Source organism: Podarcis pityusensis (genome assembly GCF_964106645.2).
Source record: "Podarcis pityusensis genome assembly, chromosome: 2".
NCBI lineage: Eukaryota > Metazoa > Chordata > Lepidosauria > Squamata > Lacertidae > Podarcis > Podarcis pityusensis.
Window position 1 is genome coordinate 61,419,543 of NC_138029.1, and position 17,254 is coordinate 61,436,796.

General features: G+C 40.0%; 2 protein-coding genes across 11 annotated transcripts in view; one reads left to right on the forward strand and one right to left on the reverse strand.

Moving 5' to 3' along the window:
• The window catches only part of PKD2L2 (polycystin 2 like 2, transient receptor potential cation channel), a 30,973-nt gene extending 27,001 nt beyond the window's left edge, over nt 1–3,972 (forward strand). The window contains exons 15-16 of one of the 4 annotated variants that reach the window (XR_013983214.1): nt 439–3,115; nt 3,743–3,972. The gene's annotated coding sequence lies outside the window, so the exon portion shown is untranslated. Of the gene's footprint in view, nt 1–438; nt 3,116–3,742 lie in introns of those variants that run through there. The other 3 variants (XR_013983215.1, XM_080996313.1, XM_080996314.1) reach the window with 3 other exon arrangements.
• Nucleotides 1,304–17,254, reverse strand: part of FAM13B (family with sequence similarity 13 member B) — a 56,663-nt gene continuing 40,712 nt past the window's right edge. For all 7 annotated transcript variants that reach the window (XM_080996274.1, XM_080996271.1, XM_080996272.1 and 4 more), the window contains 9 exons: nt 12,546–12,678; nt 12,097–12,178; nt 11,458–11,687; nt 10,636–10,719; nt 8,361–8,456; nt 7,538–7,621; nt 6,282–6,454; nt 5,410–5,511; nt 1,304–3,939 (listed from right to left, as the gene is read on the reverse strand). In XM_080996274.1, coding sequence (XP_080852400.1) covers nt 3,822–3,939; nt 5,410–5,511; nt 6,282–6,454; nt 7,538–7,621; nt 8,361–8,456; nt 10,636–10,719; nt 11,458–11,687; nt 12,097–12,178; nt 12,546–12,678 — 1,102 coding nt within the window. In that variant the 3' untranslated portion in view covers nt 1,304–3,821. The remainder of the gene's footprint in view (nt 3,940–5,409; nt 5,512–6,281; nt 6,455–7,537; nt 7,622–8,360; nt 8,457–10,635; nt 10,720–11,457; nt 11,688–12,096; nt 12,179–12,545; nt 12,679–17,254) is intronic.

The window sequence follows — 17,254 nt, forward strand, 5'->3', positions numbered from 1 at the left end:
CAGCTGCCAAAGATAATGGTGATATTTATTTTGTTTTGCATTTGCTACATTGTTCTGAAAGCTCAAGTAATTTAAAAGTGGATAAATAATGTAAGACAGTTTTCATCATTTAGAATATCCTATTTATTCAGTTTTCATCATTTAGAATATCCTGAAAAATAATGCCTCCGGATAACATTCAGGCTTGAAATTTTATCCCCAGGGAAAGAAGGCACACAGCCATAATACAGTCACTGAGAATACCCTTCTCTGTGCCCTTGCTGGTAGTGCAAAGAGGATGCTCTCAGGTACTTGTAACGGTAGCAGGGAAGTGTTAAGTATGAAACAGTGCACTTTGCACTAAAAAAAGTCTTTGTCAATACCACTTACTTCCTGTGACTTGTATGAATTAAGGAAATTACAAGCATTTACTCCTTGCAGTTAATTCTGCTCCTATAGATGAGGATGCTCAGAGCTGTGGAGGGGGAAAGTAGAGGGGTTTTTTTTAGTGCATTAGCATCAAGGCCATATTGCATCAGAAACTTACTTCCAACAACCATCTCCCAAGCTTACATTTGTTCATGGAAAAGGACTTTCTTCTGGCAACAGCCAGATCCCATTTTTAAAAGTGTGAGCAGCTGAAAACCATGGTTAACAATAAAAGGAACCCTAATATACATACATGGCTGAGACCGTCCCTTGAACAGGTACTGCTAAATTCTACACCCAATCAGCATCTTGTTTTTAGTTCTTGAGGGATTTTTTTTAATCCCATGTTTCCCAAAGCTCTTGCAACTGCACCATCATTTTAGATGGATCAGTTGTTTTTACTGCAAGCGATATTTCTTTGTGGATCAACAGAGGGCTCCAAGAAGGATGTGTGGCTTGCCTTGCAGCTCAGAAACACAAAACTGAACTTCATGTCGTTTTCTTGAATAGCAGAGAATGGATCTCTGTCAAGTATTAGAACGTATAGCAAAAGGTGCATGATAGTAATAACAATAACTATTTAAGCGACAGTCTAATATGAAGGTCAATGGGAAAAACCAGACCAAAAAATCAGGTGGGAAGGAATGACCTGCTGGCAGGAGTACCCCCAGATACTGCCCCATACCCTTGAGACAGAGAAGAAAAACAGCACAGCTTGCCAAAACGGGGTGGACCTTGGAACGCTCTATACATCCACAAAGAAATTAGGTTAACAAATTCAGATGTGGAAAAAATCAGGTCTGTAGAACACAAGAATAACCTTGCTGAACGTTCTAGAAGTATAATATAATAAACTGCTTCCAGTCGGCAGCACTGTAAAAATTAGAAGAGTGTGCACAATGAATATATTTATTTATTTATGGGTCACCTTTCAACCTGAAGGCCTTTAAAGCAGCTTACAATGTAACAAGATAAAAAACACAAGTACATGCTTGTTTCTGGTGAAACTGCAACTACCACCAGTTCTGAGACTCTAAGCCAGGACTACATGTTAAAGCCAAACAGTAGAATTATAGGCAACAGCACACAGGATTAAAACAAACAATTGTTAAAACCTTGTTTAAACGCCCTAGAGTCAATTAGGAGAAACAACACATGTTCCACACACACACACACACATACACACCACAAACACACAATGGAGTATGACAATAAAAGATCCTTTTATTATAAAAATCTATACAATGAAATGCCAGACATAGCAATCATTTATATCTGGTTTATTTATATATATATTTATATATCTATATATCCACATATAGTTTTTACTTATACCAAAGTAAAACTATGTTATATCACAAAATGCCTAACACTACCATTTATTGCTCAATAAGATGGCACAACACACACTCTTAGCATAACTGATGCCATGCTAGCTACGATACTGAACAAACAGCCAAACACTGCATAACACACAAAAGCAGCTGTTAATTCTGAAGTGGAACCAGTCTGATCACTCACTTTATAAAAATATTGGAATCATATAGATTTAAGCATTATAAAGGAGGAATATATTATTTAAAACATTTAAATAGTGCATATTGACATTTTGCATGTGGTATATAAAACATTCATGTACAACACTGTACAGTACACATAAGTTTCAATGTTTGGGTGCACCTGTGTCTGCAGATTGATAGAAAACAAAGTGAAGTGTACATTGCACAATGGAGCTGAATAAAAGCCACAGATGATCTCCAGATTAATTTCCAAACTTGTAATTCACTACTAAAAAAACCCCTTCTAGTTGTATAAAAAGGCAAAGCATTTGAATATAATCTCATTTCAGTGCTCTTGGGTTCCAAAATTACATGCCTATAATCACAGTAAAAATAGAGAGACATAGCAAACAGGCAAGTATGGAGTATTGAAAATCTACTTTCTATCTATTCCATGTTAACACACTGACCTGATGAATTACATGCTAGCCACTTATTTCACAGACATTCATTTTTTGGTCTTTCAAAAAGCAATGAGAATCAATATCTGTGTTGACATTAGCTGTTCATAACACATGCAGCAAATAGGCACATACGAAAACATGGCCACAGTACAAAAGATATCAAAAATGTGCCAATTTCAACATTTAGGGCTCAGTCCAGTTGTGCCACAGATGCAGCACCCACATGCAAAGAAATCCCACGACACTGCCCTGTTCCTCCCCGTTCAGTGTGCACACCCTGGCACTCAATTCATCAAACCATTTTTAAGGGCCCGAGGTACAGTGTCTGCACACATGCCATAAAGACAGGTGGTAAAACGGTGTCTCTGACCTTTGATAATCTCTCTATGTGCAGACTGTATGTCCACAGTAGGCTTGGATAGAGCCTTTCAGACTGCAGATTTAAGTGGGGCGGGGAAGGGATTGAGAAGAACCATTAAAGGCTACTGTCATCTATACTAGGCAAAATAAACATCACAAAAATGTTTCAATTCTGAAGCTTCATCATGCAATAACCATATGATATCTGCTTATTGCCACAAACAAATCACTTTTCCTTCCATTTTTACAACAGTGACATAGCAGAGAGGCTTTTCTCAAACTGTGTGTCTAATCCATCACACTAATGATTTTATTTTAGCCCTTGGTAAGATATGCTTATTTCAGATACAACAGAGCTGAGCACAGACACTCTCCCATACAAAGGTAAGATGCAATATCCATTTGAGATCACACACTAAATCACCATCAGCTGATAAATTGATAAATTAACAGTAATGCAAGTCTTGTAGGCAATATGTGATATAAATGTTCAGGTTTTTCCAAGTTTTAAAAATACAACAAGCAAGGTCACTTTCTGGTTTGTCCATTGTAATCTGAAACTGAAGACCAAGGAGCTTTAAGTTGCAAATATCTACAGACCATAAACCATTCTATCGTATGAAAAATGTCATTTGAAATCAAACAGAGTTATTCCGCAGCGGTCCTCTGAAAGGCATTTCAGTTCAGTTTGGTGTTGAAAAACACAGTTGTGTTCTTAAATTTGCTGCCATTGTTCCCCAGCATAAAAAGGCAACAGAGGGAGTTCAGTACAACACTAACAAATGCAGATGAAACGAAGTTAGAAGGTCCAAAGTTTCTGAATGGTTCTAGTTCTATAGTCTTTTGGGAGGAAGTTGCATTTTTAATTAAAAGAAACAAGGAAAATGTTTTCTAAAGTTGGACAGAGCAGTCGTAATTTTTAAAAGTTTTTTGTTAGCTTTCTAGATAGGACCTACTTGCCTTTCAAATGTGGCACCATAAAATGTACAAAAAACTGCATTCTTTCAACAGCGCAAGACAAAAGTGAACACCTAACAGTACTATGGACATCATAAGAAAACAACCTTTCACTATTATGAAGAAACTTAATTTATTTTGAAGAATCTTGTTTGCTGATAAGGACTTCAAGAAGCCGCAGTTTGGCTTTAACTTTCTTGTACTCTCTGTACTCATCAAGCATGGGAGCACGATCTTCTTTCTGAACATTTCTGGAAAAATAAAGCCAATGCAACATTTAACAATTCTGACCAATTTTGCTGGTTTGAAATAGATTGGGGATGCATGCAGGCTAGAGGTGTTTCATGTTATACTGGTGAACTGGAGGTGGTGCATCTGTCATCCTTGACCCTGTGCTTCATTCTAAGCATTTTTAGGCAAAAGCTTGTATTTTCTGAAGTAAGTACAAACATCAATTCATGGAAGGAACCTAGTAATCAGAGATATATTGCTTCTGAACATGGAGGTTACATTTCTATCAAATAATAGCATGTGATAACAATTTAAAGTAGTAACAAGAAAAGGAAATACATCATAACAGTGAGTACTTCATTTTATCTGTTCTCATAAGGTTTTACAAATTGTCTATAAAAAGTTAACTTTGTGGGTTGTTTTTTTAAAAAAGGTTAAAAACCCATTTAAATGAGTAAGAATAGCCAAGCCCACATGTTCACATTCCACCCAAATCAGTGCAAAAATGTCACAGGGTGGAATTCAAACTAGTGCTAATGAAATTGCATTGTAAGCACAAACATTTCTGCTTGCCTAATCGAACTGTCTCCTGTGTTTGCATGCTGTTCTGGGGCTTCTTTCAATCTCCCCAGAGATTGGCGGGGGGGGGGGGGGAGGAGAAAAATATATTGTGCTGTCTCCTACTAGTATAGGTATTTAGTTGAATCCAGTACATAACGTTTAACAAGGCTGCATTGTCATCATAGCAAAGTTGAGAGATGCAGTTGACAGTAATACTGAAGTTCTATTATGCTATATTTCTCAGTATCTTTATGGAATGTAATGACTTGTTTGATTGGCAAGCATTATGTGTAATGAATCTGAAGCCCCCCTCCAGCTTCTTTCACAGAACCTATTTCTTGCTGAACTGAGGTAAAATGGCTAGAATCCAATGGGAAACATGTACTAAACTTTATAATTTATTTTAATTGGCTATATTTATACAAATATTCATTGAAACCAAATAGTGTGGCTGATGATCCTACTAAAATAGATGAACATTGGAGGCCACATTTGCAAAATCCAATCAAGGGACCCACTGTTGCAAGTAAACCTAGAAGCTATGTGTTTCCAAACCTAGAAGCTATGGCTTCCAAACAAGCTAGGGTATAAATCTATGGTTTAAAGTTGGTTTATGAATCCTGGTTTGTTTGAAAGTCTTAAACCAGAGTTCCTACTTTGCACCTAGTGTAAAGCTATAGTTAATGTTGATTCCTTGTTTTCCCACTTGTACAAAGAGAGAAGGCAAGGGGGCTGCATGCAATTGCATAAAGCAAGTGTATCCTGGCTTAGTAAGAGTCATGTGAACTGAGTCAGTGTTAGGTTGTCATTTTCAACACTGTACATTACTAGCATAACTAATGCCTTCATCGACAAACACAATTGCATATTTGTCTCATCTTCATTATGAGTAAACTTCTGGGCCTACAATCATTGTATATTCAACTAACCTTCCATTCTGCTGATAAAACCCTTCTTCAAATTCCCGTAGAGTTTTGCGCAATTTCTTTTTTTCAGCTCTGGCTTTCCAAAGTTGCTCCAGTAATTCAGGCCTATAAAATTATTAAAAAATGCATAGGGTAATCAAAACCATCATGGGTATTCCACCCATCAACAAAACAATAATATCAATGCCCCTTGCGCAACATTTTCCAGGTGCCTGACAGCCGGCTGCAGCACTGAGTATAGCATAGCTGCTTTCTGCAGTCATCAGCTATGCAATCAAGTTCACCATAGGGAATGGATTGGCTGTGTGATGATATTTCCCATGGGGAACTTGGTCACACAGCTGATCCAGCTGCTCCTCTGCTTGCCCCACACCTGATGTGGTTTTGGGAGAACAGCCTCTCAGGTCAAACTGGGATCAGAGCTGGGCCAAATCTGGCCCATAGGATCCTCTGACTTAGAGGAAACAGCTAAGTAAGTACAGTGGTACCTCGGGTTAAGTACTTAATTCGTTCTGGAGGGCCATACTTAACCTGAAAGTGTTCTTAACCTGAAGCACCACTTTAGCTAATGGGGCCTCCAGCTGCTGCCGCGCTGCCAGAGCATGATTTCTGTTCTCATCCTGAAGCAAAGTTCTTAACCTGAAGCACTATTTCTGGGTTAGCGGAATCTGTAACCTGAAGCGTATGTAACCCGAGGTACCACTGTAAAATGATTTGCCTGACCTGTTACAGGAGGACATTGCAAATGAAAACCCTTCACTGTTCCACCTCACACCCCATCATGATCCACAAGTGTTTTAAAAAAATAACTATCAGCTGTTTTGATTACAAAGCTACATTTGTTGTGTGGTGCTCACATGGTTGCATTTACGTACATGGAAGCTGCACGTGTACTTGACAGACGAAGCTCTCGAGTCAATTTCTCTTGACTTTCTTCAACATCAGATTCTGAGTTTTCAACTGGACTAGTAGTAATAGACTGCGTTTGGGTGTTAGTTTTTAAGAGATCAGTGAACTCTGATGACACATCACCATCTTCCTCCTCTTCCTGAAAAATAATAAAATTGTTGTTCAAACATGCATGAAGTACCGTATTTTTTGCACCATAACACTCACTTTTTTCCTCCTAGAAAGTAAGGGGAAATGTCTGTGCGTGTTATGGAGGGAATGCCTACGGGTGGCAGGGGGGGGATATGCTGCAGTCGTGAGCAGAGGATCCATGGTTCCCCTTCCTCCCCTCCTCCATGGCTCGCTTTGAAACAGCAAAGCGGGAGAAGACCCGGGAGAAGAGCCGCAAGAGCCGCTGAGTGGGGAGGAGAGAGGGACAGAGAGCCTGCTTCTTTAAAGGAGCAAAGCGGGAGAGGAGAGGAGCCGCTTACATGAGTGTAAGCGGCTCCTGTCCGGTTGGTTCCTTTAAAGCAAGCAGGCTCTCTGTCCCTCTCTCCTCCCCACTCAGCTCGCTACATAGCAGCAAAGTTTTTCAGCTCGCTAAGCCGGGGATGAGCGGGGAGGAGGAAGAAAAGCAGAGCCTGCTTGCTTTAAAGGAGCAAAGTGGAAGAGGAGAGGAGCCTTCTCCCCTTATACCCCTTCTTCATTATTAGCGGCATCCTTCTCCACCCACCCCAGGCGTGCTCCTTCTCCCCTTATACCCCTCTTCTTCATTATTAGCAGCATCCTTCTCCACCCACCCCACGCGTGCTCCTTGTCCCTTGAGTGCTTTTCCTTCCCTCCCCACTTAAAACGTGGTTACAGAGCATGGATCCTCAGGATTTTTGCATTGGGCTACTCCAAACTCACTGTCAGATCACATGTCTGTGGCCACAGCATGAACCACAAAAATCATACATCCACTGTTTCGTTTAGAATATTTTTTTTCTTGTTTTACTCCTCTAAAAACTACGTGCATGTTATGGTCGGGTGCGTGTTATAGAGCGAAAAATACGGTATTTCAACTACCTGAGTCATAAACCCAGTAAAAGACACATTCATTCTGCACACACATTCAAGCTTACATTTTTGTTACAATTTGAGGTGTAGAGATGTGTGTATTAATGTGAAATGCTTCAGTTAAACTCAAATGTACACTATAGGCCCTTGTGGGACCTCTGTTGTCTTTGGATAGATAAAATACCTTGATTTCTTCAAAGAAGTGGGCTGTTTCTCCTTCAATGATAGGTTGTAACATCTGACCTCGTCTTTTGGTTGATGGTGAGCCCTAAAATATACGTCACAATATGTTACGCAATATACAGGAAATCTATTATTTTGTTCAACTTACATTTTGGTTGAGTACAGCATCATTTTATATTTTGCGCTATGTTGGCTAAACAGCACATTCAACCCTAGTCAACATTTATCTTCAGGCATTTGTTCCCAGCATAAAGGGCAGACCAATGCCCAATTCTCAGCTACTGCACAGGAAGCTTTACAGTGTGTCTAGAGAAAGACCACCATGTTAAAAAATGGTAGTAATTTCAGACAAAGGTCAGTATAACAAATATTGATGAATGTAGACAAATAGACACATTTAACATTTGCTACAGCTGAGAAACTAAATAACATCTTAAGAACTGCTGAGAGTTGGAACTAGTTTCATTACCCGATTATTATTGTTATCCTACCCTTCCAAAGTAGCCATGGGTAGTAACCACCAAAGTAATAAAAACATTTTTAAAAATAAACTGAATACATATTCAAAACATTTAAAAATGAAAAGCTCTAAAAAATGTAACGGCATTAATAATTTGCAAATCCAAAACTAGGAGACCATATGAAAACAAGATTAAGGATTTTAAAAATTCACTATCTAGTGTTTCACTACCTAGCTTGGGAACACCTGTTTTAAGCATAAGGGCTAATCCAGAAGGGAGACATCTAGCAAGATGAACACTCATTGTTGAGGCAAGTACACACCAATCAGTTGGGAAATGTATGAAACACTGATTACTACTTACAAGGATGGGAGTAATGCTCGCTCGAGTTAACATTTGTTTCACAAGCCTGTATCTGTCATAGAGAGGTTTAACAATATGCCTTTCTTCTTTGGAGACCTGAGTGAAAGCAGAAATGGGTTATCAACACTCAAAACAAAACAGGGTATCTTCACCACTAAGAGGATCACGATGTCAGAGTCTCCTTGCTCACTAGTTGTCCTAGAATCATAGAATCAGAGTTGGAAGAGACCACAAGGGCCATCGAGTCCAACCCCCTGCCAAGCAGGAAACGCCATCAGAGCACTCCTGACATATGGTTGTCAAGCCTCTGCTTAAAGACCTCCAAAGAAGGAGACTCCACCACACTCCTTGGCAGCAAATTCCACTGTCAAACAGCTCTTACTGTCAGGAAGTTCTTCCTAATGTTTAGGTGGAATCTTCTTTCTTGTAGTTTGGATTCATTGCTCTGTGTCCGCTTCTCTGGAGCAGCAGAAAACAACCTTTCTCCCTCCTCTATGTGACATCCTTTTATATATTTGAACATGGCTATCATATCACCCCTTAACCTCCTCTTCTCCAGGCTAAACATGCCCAGCTCCCTTAGCCGTTCCTCATAAGGCATCGTTTCCAGGCCTTTGACCATTTTGGTTGCCCTCCTCTGGACACGTTCCAGTTTGTCAGTGTCCTTCTTGAACTGTGGTGCCCAGAACTGGACACAGTACTCCAGGTGAGGTCTGACCAGAGCAGAATACAGTGGCACTATTACCTCCCTTGATCTAGATGCTATACTCCTATTGATGCAGCCCAGAATTGCATTGGCTTTTTTAGCTGCCGCGTCACACTGTTGGCTCATGTCAAGTTTGTGGTCAACCAAGACTCCTAGATCCTTTTCACATGTACTGCTCTCGAGCCAGGTGTCACCCACCTTGTATTTGTACCTCTCATTTTTTTTGCCCAAGTGCAATACTTTACATTTCTCCCTGTTAAAATTCATCTTGTTTGTTTTTGCCCAGTTCTCTAATCTGTCAAGGTCGTTTTGAAGTGTGATCCTGTCCTCTGGGGTGTTAGCCACCCCTCCCAGTTTGGTGTCATCTGCAAATTTGATCAGGATGCCCTTGAGTCCATCATCCAAGTCGTTGATAAAGTCCTGAAGTGGTCCAGTTGATATGCAATGCTAAGCCATGATTTAGCACTATGTGGACATGTTTCCAGCAGCCTGAGCAAAGTACAGGGCTTGCGACACTTTCCTCTTCCCACATGGTGGGAGTAGGGCTTCTGCCAACTTTTGTTTTACTTTAAACCATTTTGGCCTGTCATTAGATATGATCCTGTTTTAAAACAATGACTGTGTTCACACATAAAACAAGTTCAGACCACTCCCTGGCCTAGTCAGTTTTTAAATCTGTGATTTTAATTTGGAGCTGTGAGGTCCATAAGCACAGTGCTCATACACACAAACCACGATAAGCCAGGAAGTCTAGCTTATCATTATGAACAAATGTGGCCAATTATGAGTTGCTAAACAAGCCAACTTTGATCCATGGGTTGGTTATAGAGCTGGCTTGATTAACAGATTATTGTTTAAATCGGGGTTTGTGGTTCATACACTGCTAAGCAGTGGTTATTCGGCAGCAAAATTTAACTCAGCAAAAGCTTTCCTCCCAGTCACATGGGAACCCAACACTTCACTAAGGCTAATGGAGTTTCGTCCTCATAGTGCTTCCCCCATAGTTTATCATAACAAGTAAACATGAGCATTATCTGGTGACGCTTCAAATAGCTGGAGAATACTAAAACTGTGCAAGTTCACAGTTTAGGTGTGGACAATAAGTAATCACAGAAAAATAAAGCTTTCCAATACTGGTAATTTTGCATCTTGCTACTGAATGCGAATTCTGTAGAAAGTGTGTACTTTGCAATGTTTTATACAGGAATGTACAGAGGCCTGACTAACCTCCCTAAAGCGCCAGAAGAAGGGTTATTTATCTGTTATTTATTTATACACAGCAGAAAAAATACCAAAGCAGTGAACTGAAAACAAAAATACAATGGAACACCAGCTCAAAATATTTCTTCCCTCCTCAGTGTTAACAGTGTTTAAAGAGCTGCCCTTTGAATCTTATTTTGCAGCTCATTCTTTGAGCCTCTACATGGCACACATTCAATCTATATGCTATTTTAAGAATCATTTGGTAATCATAAAATATGAGAATTATTTGAGGCAGGTGTTCAGTGATATTTCATAACCACATTAACTGCATTAAATAATTGCAGGGAATGAAATAATGAATATTACCGGTCGTCCATGCTGACTTTCATAGTACAAGAGACTTTTTTGGAGAGACGTTTTTTCTTCTACCAGATCATCCTTCGTCATTTTCTGTAACGAGAGACAAGTGTCTTACTCTAAATCTGCTCTTTAGTGTAAGCTTCCTTCTGAAGCTAAACTTATAAAAGATAAGACAGCTATACTGAATATATTTTATACATATACGGCCCAAAAGCTCCAAAGAGTTCAAAACTCAGATAATGGTACCTTGCTGCATGAGGCTTCTCCTACTGTCAGGAAAATGTACCCTAATACCAAATGACAACTCTTACGCCATATGTGCATTTGAGACTTTGCAATAGTTTGTGCAAGTGTCTGCTTATAAAATTAAAATACAGTGAATGATTACTGTAATCTAGTTCAGTGCTGCATGTTATACAGTTGACTCTCATCTTGTGTGAGGGTTATGTGGCCTTGGGTTTGGCATGCAAAGCCAAAATCATTAATAGTCAAAACAACCCTTTAAAAAACTCTCCCAAGGCCACTGAAGACTCTGACCACCTCCGTAATCTCTCCAAAAGCCGTATGTGCTCTCCCAAGGCCACTATAACCTCTCCATGCACCTCTGAATACTCTTCCAGAGTGAGTGCTATGGTGGGTGGGATTGCCGTCATCCTCCCTGCCCCCCCTTTTTGGACAAGCATGCTAAGCTATGATCGCACAACTTAAATGTGCATAAGTTGCAAGTCGACTGCCTTAGGAAATTTGCAAGTGCTGTAAAATAAGCTGAACTGTACTATTTTCATCTCTTCAAGTGCAACAATACAAGTACAAAATAGGCATATATACCTTTATATCTTCTGGAAGGCAGCTTTCAATTCGTTTTTCCTTCAGCCTTTTAAAAATGAGTTCCACTGTGGCCTCCTTGGTAGGCTTCCTTTCTTTCTGTGCAACCCGGTGATCATCTTCATTTTCTTCATCTTCATGATCCAAAGACGAGCCGAAGCTTTTTGGAAGAGTGTTACTTCGTGGCCGTGTCTGAGGTATGAATTCTCCATCTGAGCTTTTGTGCTTTGCATCTGTATTCAAGAAAATACCAAACCCAAAGTCAATTACTTGAGACAACACAGAAACAAGAAACTTATTCATTCATATACAGTGGTACCTCGGGTTAAGTACTTAATTCGTTCCGGAGGTCCATTCTTAACCTGAAATTGTTCTTAACCTGAAGCACCACTTTAGCTAATCGGGCCTCCTACTGCTGCCGCGCCGCTGGAGCCCGATTTCTGTTCTTATCCTGAAGCAAAGTTCTTAACCTGAAGCACTATTTCTGGGTTAGCGGAGTGTGTAACCTGAAGCGTTTGTAACCTGAAGCGTATGTAACCTGAGGTACCACTGTATAATGAGTGAAAAATGAGTCACCCTTCTCTCCAGTAAGGTCCAATGAAAGGTGTGAAAGCCCAAGAAGATGAAACACAAAATTCTTACCTTTTATTTGCTTTTTCAATTTGGTAAGCTCTGTCATCCACTTTAAAACCTTTGGATTTGCTGCAATATCAGAATACGACGGCTGAAAATAGATATGTATAGCATTAGGATTCTCAGAAATCACACACACACTGAATTTAACAGGGTTGACTTCTTCATTGGAAGAGTTCTCCATGCCCCTTGCTGGACAAAGTAAGTAACAGCAGCAAAATCTGGGCTTGTGTTTTTCATACACCCGAGCATGCAACTTCTTTGGGTCAGAGAATTAAGAACCTAAGAATTACCATGCTGGATCAAGCCATCTAGTTCTGCCCAACCCCCAATAGATTTTTTAGGATACAACTGAGACCTTTTCACTGACTACAATACAGGAATACATAGAGCCATGTGAAAAACAAAACTTAATTTTGGGAATGCTAGCTAGCTACCAATGTGTAACAGCAGCTTACCTTGAAATTTTTGTCTTTTTCAAACTGCTCCTCAAACTGCCTTATTTTTTTCTGCAGCTTTTTGACTAGCTGATAAGGAGTCTTGTCTTCCCTTCTGTCATCCTTAGAACTATTAAATGATGCTCTTCGAGTTCTGCATTTAAAGGGCAAGGTTTTAGATACCGAATACACATATTGTGCACAACACTGGAAAACAGTGAGCAGGTGTACATTTATATTTCTATCACAAAGGCCAGAACAAAAATAGTCTCACCTGTTAACTTCTCTCACACAACATTGTCACTAATCCTCACTAAAGCTGCATTTTGCTCAGATGAGAACATGGCAGGTGAAAAAGCTGTCAGTCAAGTGCTTGAGTCACTCATAAGGGCCACCCCTTCCTCTTGCCACAAGATGATTGATATCTTCCAAAAGCTGTAAACCATAACATCTAAAATACTATTAAACCGTTGCAAACCCTCCTCTATGGGAAAAGTACAGCTCTTTCACACCACAACTTAAAAGGTATCTGGTAAAAGCAGTAACAGAAAATGATGTATTCTCTCTGACACCATTATCAAATTGTTTATAATGCAGGGATTAATGGAACATGATCTTAAAAGCTCATTTCAACTATTATTTTCACAATAGCATTGTTACTTAGCTCAGTTGAATAAAAGCTAACAATTCAGATTCAGAGCCAACCACTCCTACAAGTGCTGAATTCTATGCATGATTTTAGGATTCTTAGTTTCAAAGCATCAGATGAAGAACTGGAAATCAAACTGGCAGGATATTCCCGACAAAGTTTTATAGCTTTTCTATGCCTTTTTCTTAATGTATTCTATTTCTTCCCTCCTTGTAGTGATGTGACCTGCAACAGCTACCCCATTTTAAAGGGTGTATTAGATGTTCTCTCTACAGCCAGACGACAAAAAGACACTAAGATTTGGAGCTTATGCTAGCTAAAAGCAAACACTAAGGGCTGGATTCAACTAATGCATCCCGCAGCAGAAACCTGCACAACGACTTCCACTAGAGCAATGGGGCTCCCCCCCCCTTCTCCACACACTCTCCCAAATTGACTCAGGAGGGGTTGGAACCCCTCGAGTAGCACAAATTTCACCTCAGTGTTGTCAACAATTCACTCTTCCTATTTTGCCTTCTTTTAGACTATTTTACTCTCTGAGTAACAGTCTGATCAATATTCTGCCGGAAAAAGTTAATCTCCCTTTACAGTCTCAAATTCAAATGGTGCACTTGAAAAGTGAAAACATTGGAAGCTCATAAAAACAGGAAGAGAGCAAAAAAGAAAGAAAGTCAACACTGATGAAAATAAGTACCATTCATCTCAGAACCATGAAGATATGCATATAAATATACAAATTTTTGTCACTGGTAACCTGAAAATTGAAGTTTTTCTCCCTAAAACATGTGTTTGTTTTGTACCTTCGGTACAGCCTTTCCCCTTCCAGACTTAAGAAAAAATTCTCTAATGCACCTTAGCTACTAATTCTTTGTTGCACAAGTCTGCCCACCTGGTATATATTTACTCATTATGAGGTATGCCGAAGCATTATGAATGTTACAAAGTTCAGTTTTAGGAGGAAGGAGAAGCCAAGGCTTAAGACTATCTTAAGACAATTTTGTCCCAATGCACCTGCAGAAATGGAACATCAGAACAGATCATTAGCTTCAAAGATGGTATTATGGCTGCCAGAAAAGCCACAATGAAACAAAATGAATAAGCCACAGGTTGAAACAAGAGAGTAAAGAAAGAGCTGCGAGTAGAGGTGCCCCTCTGCCGATCCTTCGGACCCCCTGGGAAACTCAACCAACCTGTTGTACCTAGAACTGGGTGTGGAGAGTGCAGCTGAATGGGACACAGCTGGAGGCAGCCTGCTGAAGTACCACCCACCTTGGGATTACTCATAAAAAGCAAGACTAGAGTGAGAGACTACAGCCACGACTGCTGTTTCTAGGAACTCTTCTCGCTGTGAAACTTTTGTGGTTGAGCTGAGCGTTTGTTTGGACCCTGGGTGAAAACCCAGAGGATGAGAGGGAGGGTGCGTCAGAAGGAAAATGAACTGATACTGATTTATATACATTAGTAACTGTGTTAATGTAATGTTTTTATATGTAACTATTTTTGTAACAATTTAAGTTGCCTGTTGTTGCTTCAGTTGTCTGTAAACCGCTTAGAGATATTTTAAATATATTAAGCAGTACAGAAATTAAATAATCCTCAAATAACCAGCAATAGGATACCTATGAATCTAATGAATAGGCACTTGAAGAAAAATGTCACTGCTAATCATACCATGATTTGTGATGATCTCAGGATCAAGATGGTAACAACTCTAAATGTACCAAAGACTCATCTGGTGCCTACAACACAGGAAGAAACAAGATTTTCTGCAGCCAGGGGCAGTTAAGTCCAGGGAAGTGAAAGTAGTACTATTTTAAATTGATGTTTTGGAAAAGTAGTCACAAATTTGGACAACTGATGACATGCTGTGATCCAGGCTGATTAAGAAGTTATTTCTTACTGAACAACTCAAATATCGCTCCATGCACCATGGTACCATATGCGACATAAGCTCCAAGTATTTTGTTAATACTGGGGAGGGGGGGGGACCTGACAAGGTTTGAGTCAAAAGTTGGGTAGAAAATGGGAGACAGATGTCAGGTGGTCCATGCTTATGCAAAGTGCACATTGTTAAACATAGTCTCAGAAGACATATTGGCATGGGGTCAAAAGTAAAAGGCAGCAGAGAAAAAGATATAGAACAAGTGTATCATCATGCAAGATCTCCGAAGCCTGAATTCCCTAGCACCTGCTTAGCAAAATGAGTAACAACTATGCATTTAAAAAAGAAAAACAAATGGACATCACCATTTCTCCATAGATTTTCCCAGACCTCTACTGCTATGAGGCAAAACCAACCAATTTCCATTTTAATTAAAGTCAAGGGACCTTATTGCTGTAAACACCAAGATGAAGGCTCTACAGATGTAGGTGCTATAGGTCTATGGTCTGCCTGGCTCCAACAAATGTGCTTAAGAAGCAGTGAAGAATGGTAGTGAAATATACAAGTACACAGGGAAATGAGATCTTGAGAATGACAAACAATTTAGCTAACACTGGAAAAGAAAAGGGAAAAAAAGCTGACATGTTAGGAAACAACCACTGCTCTGTAAGTTCAACACTATGGACTGTATCTAAATTTCTCTCCGCTACCCCAGTTCACCACCAAAAATTGCCTCAGGGGGTCCCCCTGTCTGGAGATGGTTTTGAAGATGACAGTGGGGAGGAAAAGGGCAAATCCCAATGTGTGAGTTTGTTCCATTCATGCAACAGCAGTGCTAGACACAACCCTTAACACTTTTTGCAGCTATAAACATGTTTAGGAGCACTGAAGTCAGTTGTAGCATTGTAAAACGAAGAAAGCTTGTGGCAAGAAGATGGTTCAAGCCCACATGAGGCTTAAAGCCTTGACTGAGTATGCTTTCCACTCATTGTTCTTCCACTTCAGAAAAAATTGAAAAAACTTTGTCGTGACAATGGTTGGTTTATGTATAATTTTCATAACCAGAAAAGTATTATTGTATAACAATGCTCAATAACTAACATGAATCAGAACTCAGGGCAAGGCAAGTCTCTATCATTAAAATGATATAACATTTTGCCTATTATGGGTGGGTTCAGTGTGTACTCTAGAATGCCTCTCTCTACAACCACAGTGCAAAATCTGCTTTACGTTAGCTGGAAACAGGTGGGAAATCCATACACACTAAAAGTCAGACTAGATAGCATCACAACAATGACCATGTAGTTTAAGCATAAATGGATTGGATCCAGACTTATTTATGAACAGAAGACCAGCTCTGCTGGATCAGGCCAAAGCCCATCAAGTCCAGCATCCAGTTCTCACAGGGGCCAACCAAATGCCTATGGGAAGCTGAAAAGGAGAACCTGCCTGCAGCAGCACTCTCCCCACGTGCGATTCTCAGCTGCAAGTACTCAAGAGGCATGACGCCTTCACTGGGGGGAATAAAGCCATCATAGTTAGTAGCCACTGATAGCCTTATTAACTATAAATTTGTCTAATCCCTTTTAAAGCCTTCCAAGTTGGCAGCAAAATTCATAGTTTATGCACCGTATAACGAGGTACAGGATGGACCTGCGTACTAGTGTTATGAGAGAAGATGAAAAACATCTTGATATCCACTTTCTTTACACTTTGGGTGGAATTCAATGTTGCTCTGTGGCAAACTGTTGCCTGCCCGATGGAACGATCGATCAGCCCTCTCCTTTCCTCAATGTGCTGTTCTAGGAGTTCTGACACCCCCCAGGCCAATTCCAGAGGTGGGAGGGGGGGAACTCCACTGCACAAGCAAAATCCCTTGTACAGGCTTTGCAATGACAGATTAGGTGAAGACCACCCCATGTTATCTTATACACCTCTATTGTGTCCCACCTTACTTCTCAATGAAAAAGACCAAAATGCTCTAACCTTTCCTTGTAGTTACAACTTTGACTAGACCCACTGGATCCAGTAGGGCTTAAATTAGTCCTGACTAGATTTCAATGAGCAATGAGCATATTCAATGGATCCAAATTAAAATCAGGTTTGAGATTTCTACATACAGTGGTACCTCGCAAGACGAATGCCTCGCAAGACAAAAAACTCGCTAGATGAAAGGGTTTTTTGTTTTTTGAGCTGCTT